At 55.4% G+C, this 5,010-nt stretch overlaps 1 protein-coding gene across 1 annotated transcript; it reads right to left on the reverse strand.

Moving 5' to 3' along the window:
- Positions 1–285: 285 nt before the first annotated feature.
- LOC124672236 (exocyst complex component EXO70B1-like) lies at positions 286–2,047 on the reverse strand. Its single transcript, XM_047208500.1, has one exon. It carries the CDS (start codon positions 2,045–2,047, stop codon positions 452–454), a length of 1,596 nt encoding a protein of 531 aa, XP_047064456.1. The 3' UTR covers positions 286–451.
- Between the last annotated feature and the right edge of the window lie 2,963 nt (positions 2,048–5,010).

Consider the following 5,010-nt stretch of genomic DNA (forward strand, 5'->3'; position numbering starts at 1 on the left):
GAACCTTCATGTGCTATAACTAACCGACAAAAAAGATACAATTTTAGGTGACTTATAGATTTATAAAATATGAAAATATGAAAACGAGCTAAAAAGCAATTTAGCTGACTGAGAGACAATGTTAGACACCTGAAAAGTAACCAAGCATATTCTCAATTTTTGTGATGCATGTTGCATTCTCGTAAAATAATATTCAGTAAAACCAAGCCGCTGCAACGCGCGGGCATGTTTCCTAGTAGTACTAAAACAAGCATTTGGAACGGAATCTGACCAAAACTGCATCAGTTAATTCGAAAACGGAGACAGTATTTATTTCGGAATATGTACACTCATTTTTGTTTACAACACGCACAGGTCCCGTGCTTTAGCCTGCATCATGGCTGCATATATGTACCGTATTCATATCATCATGAAACTAAATGAGTATAGTAGAGTAACCTACGTACCCCATTTAGTTTCGTTGCCTAGCTAGTGCTAACTGTTGTGTGAGTGTGACGTCTGGTCGCCGAACAGCCCGTCTACGTACGTACACCTCCATGTACCCTCGTGCCTTGGCCGTCTGCGCTTCCGCCCACTCCTCCCCGAGGACCGCCTCCAGCTTCGTGCCGCCGCCCACTTTCTTCGCCATGTAGTGCGTGTTCTTCGCCAGGAACAGGTAGCTCAGCGCCGCCTCCCGGTAGTTCCCGGCAATGGCGTCCAGCTTCAGCTTCAGCACGGACACCAGCCACCCGATCGGGTTCGACCACAGGCTCAGCGTCCTCAGCGTCGTCGACGCCGAGAGAACCAACGACGACGAGCCGGCGGTGCCACCGCCTCCAGAACCCAGGGTCGACGACGAGCCGGCGGTGCCCCCGCTTCCAGAGCCCAGGGTCGACGACGAGCCGACGGTGCCACCGCTTCCAGATCCCACGGACGACGACGTGTCGTTGAACTGCTCCGCCGAGTATATTTGCGCCAGAGCATTCTCATAGTCTGCGAGGAAGACGAGGTAGTTCATGACGTAGCGGGTGAGCGGGTGCAACTCTCCGCCCGGCACCGTGGCCTTGGCAGGCTCCTTCTCGATGGCCGCCTCGAAGCTGGCCACCATGCCCCGCGCCGCGTCGGCGACCTTGGTCACCGCGAGCGTGACGGCGCGGGCCTTGAGCTCCGACTCGTCCCCGAACGCGCCGACGATGGCCGGGATGATGGTCTCGGTGAGCGCGTCGTGGACATCGAGCATGCGGAAGAGCCGCTCCGGGGCGCGCTTCGCCTTCGCGACGGCGGCCTCCAAGAACGCGAGGATGCTCGTGGCCTGATCCTCGGCGACGGACGAGAACACGGCGTCGCCGACAGAACCGTTGTCCCCGGCGAAGACGCGGTCACAGAGCTCCCTCTCCCCGACGAATACGGACGCGAACGCTTTGCGCGCGCCGGCGAGCCAAGACTGCATCTTGGGGTCGATCTGGTCCCAGGTGAGCTTGTTGATCGTGGCCTGCTGCAGGGAAGGCGAGGAGACTTGCAGGCACTGCAGCGCGGCGGCCACGGACGCGCGGCGGTGCGCCTTGAAGACGGAGACGCACTCCGTGCCGTACCCGACGGCCAGCATGGCCTCCGCGACCGCGCGGAGGTGGCCGTACGTTTCTTTCAGGCCGTCTGTGCTCTGGATCTCCTCGTCGTCGTCATCGTCGTCTTCTTGCTGGAACTTGATGACGTTGGGGAGGGAGGCGAGGAGGATCTTGAGCTCGAGCTGGAGCCTCCGCATGGCGGTGTCGAGGAGCTCCTGCGCCTCTATGAGACCATGGCCACCGCCGTGGAGGTCCTTGGTGGTGTTTCCGGACGCGTAGAAGAGCATGGCACGGTGCAGGTCCTTGGCCGCGCGCAGGAAGTTGTCGGCCTCGTCCGGGGTGGTGGAGTTGAGGAAGAGCGAGCGGCCGGAGGAGGAGCCCTCCGGGTGCCACTTGTCGAGCAGGACGGCGGCGGCGTCCACGGTGTCGTCGACGACGGTGGCCGGGAGCGTACGGCGTGGAGCCAAGGGGCTGCGGGTAGTCATGGGGCTGCGGGGAGCCATGGGGCTGCGGCATGGGCTGCGGGGAGTGAAGGGGCTGCCGGGAGCCATGGGGCTGCGGCTGCCGGCGCGTGTCATCGTTGCTGTCGGTAGGATGGTTCGGGCGATGTGGTCGGCGTGTGACCGTGATGTAGCGCTCGAGCTTCGCTGAGCTTTGGGGTCGAGAGGAGGAAGAAGAGGAGCTTTGGTTGTTAGGATGGCAGGGAGCTGCGGAGCCGCTATTTATCGACGCCGGTCAAACGCGACACGTACTTGGCCCAGCGGCGTCGATCCATCTCCATCAGACCATCACGATGCGAGTTGCGTGGTAGCCGTGCACTGCAATCTTCGAATAGTCCTATAATCAGAACGCGGAGAAACAGCGTATTTTGGAAACGATGCTAGCTCCAGTTTGCGTGGAGTATTAGCGGCCTGTAGTGTGATTAAGCTGCTCGCTCCAAATACCAGGTTTACTTTTGTTATGGCCGCTACGCGTTAACGGCAGTTACTGTTACCACAAGTCCGGAGCACACACGTGCTTACGTAATTGCATCACTTAGCAAGGTAGCATGGAACTTACGCCGTCAGTTCCTAAGTCTTGAGCTTTGACCCACAATTCATGGCTACTAGCAAGGTCTGGGGTTTATGATATTGTAGCCGGCCGATTGTCAAACATAGCCGCCACCTCTTCTCCCGTGTGGCCTGCAGATCTAGTCACGTCATCTGCCCACTATATTCTCACAGGCGCCGCAAGATAAGGCAATAAGGCATGCCTCGTTTTCAGCTAGCTAGTTGCAATAGTTCAGGGCATATTAAGATCTAGGGTTTATGATATTGTAGCTGATTGTCCGCCACCTCCAAGTCTAGTCACGTCTTCTACCCCTTATATTCTCTCTCTCAGCCACAGGATAAGTCATGCCTCGTTTCTCAGCCAACTTGTTACCATAGTCCAGGGTAGGTTTTAGGTAGTATTAAGATGTATACAATCTTTGTTTCTAAATATAAGACGTTTCGGGTACTATGTTTTACAACGGATGGAGTAACTAACAACTTAACTGGGACGTGCCCACGACCCAATAAGATGTTTTTATCGTATGTGTTTCATATAGTCTCTAGAAAAAGCAAAGATAAATATATATTACCACTACCTGTTGGCATGCTTGTAAAGGTTGATTCTTCTGTAAATTGGCCTATGTTCTTCTCGTGTGGGAATATAAAATGATGAAACTAGCTTTTTCATGTTTTCACTAGAATAATCGAAAACTCCAAGCGACCTTGTCTAAGCTCTTTGATTTAAAATATAGTTCTCCTCCGCAATAATAAGTTGGTGCTTCAGTTTAAATTATCTTAAACCTAAACTAAACTCTCGACACTTATTATGGATTGGAAAGAGTAGATGGTTGTGGTGGGGTTTTTTTTTTTGAAGGGTCAAACAGTGGGGAAAGAATCCCCCACTGCAATTTTTATTATTATTTATAAGCTAAAATGGTTTACAAGTGTACAAGATGTACAAAGAAAAGAAGAAAAGAAAGAAAGCATACCATGAGAGAGTTAGTTTGAGAGGGAGAAGCAAGCAAGCGAGCAAGCAGGCTTCCTATCCAGATCTCCAGGTCCGGCCCCCTTCTCTCATCCTCGCGTCGCCCCCTCCTGGCAACCGAGGAGGGGAAACCCTAGCGCCCTGCCGCCGCCCCCTCCCCTTCTCCCTCCCATCTCCGCCGCTCCCAGAGGCGCTTCCGGACTAAGCCCGCGATGCCGGTGAAGGGGGCGGTGGGGATCTGAGCTCTCAGCTCCCCCCGCGGTGGCTAGGTGGAGGATCTCCACGGCGGGCTCGCCATGGCTAAGGCAGCGGCTCGATGGGCTCCCCTCTCCGATGGCTGGCCTCTGGCCGGCGGTTTGGTGCGGGCGGTCTTGTCCGGCGGCTCCCTCTACGGGGGCTCGGGACTAAGAGGCGGCGGCCTTGCTCGGTGAGGCGCCACCGGCTCCGACGGCGAGCGGTGGGCGCGGATGCGTTCCGGGATCTTGGTCGCGTGGGCGGCGAGGTTTCCGGCGGATGTTGGTCGTGGCGCGGGACTGCTCCGGTGGCTGGCGGTGCCAGATCTGAAGAAGCTCCTCCACCTCACCTCGGTGCAGCCCACCATGCCGGATCTAGATCTTGAAGGCCTTGTGCCGCTGGTTCCTTGGATGGAGGTGGTGCTGGTGGTTGGAAGTGGAGTCCGGGAGAAATCCCTTGGCCGGTCTTGGCTTCGACGGCGGCGATGCCCGAGTGGCGCCATTTTCCTCATTGGTGGCGACGTCGAGGTACTCCCTTCCCTCCACCCCACTGATACGTCTCAAACGTATCTATAAATGTTCCATGCTACTTTTATGATGATACTCACATGTTTTATACACACTTTATGTCATTATTATGCATTTTCCGGCACTAACCTATTGACGAGATGCCAAAGAGCCGATTCTTTGTTTTCTGATGTTTTTGGTTTCAGAAATCCTACAAAGGAAATATTCTCGGAATTGGACGAAATCAACGCCCAGGGTCTTATTTTTCCACGAAGCTTCCAGAAGACCGAAGGGGATACGAAGTGGGGCCACAAGGTGGCCAGACCATAGGGCGGCGCGGCCTGGGTGTGGCCCGCGCCGGCCTATGGTGTGGGCCCCTCGCGCCGCCTCCAACCCTACCCTTCCGCCTACTTATAGCCTTTGTCGCGAAAACCCCTGTACCGAGAGCCACGATACGGAAAACCTTCCAGAGACGCCGCCGCCGTCAATCCCATCTCGGGGGATTCAGGAGATCGCCTCCGGCACCCTGCCGGAGAGGGGAATCATCTCCCGGAGGACTCTTCATCACCATGATCGCCTCCGGATTGATGTGTGAGTAGTTCACCCCTGGACTATGGGTCCATAGCGAGTAGCTAGATGGTTGTCTTCTCCTCATTGTGCTATCATGTTAGATCTTGTGAGCTGCCTATCATGATCAAGATCATCTATTT

This window comes from Lolium rigidum, chromosome 7, assembly GCF_022539505.1.
Source record: "Lolium rigidum isolate FL_2022 chromosome 7, APGP_CSIRO_Lrig_0.1, whole genome shotgun sequence".
Lineage (NCBI taxonomy): Eukaryota > Viridiplantae > Streptophyta > Magnoliopsida > Poales > Poaceae > Lolium > Lolium rigidum.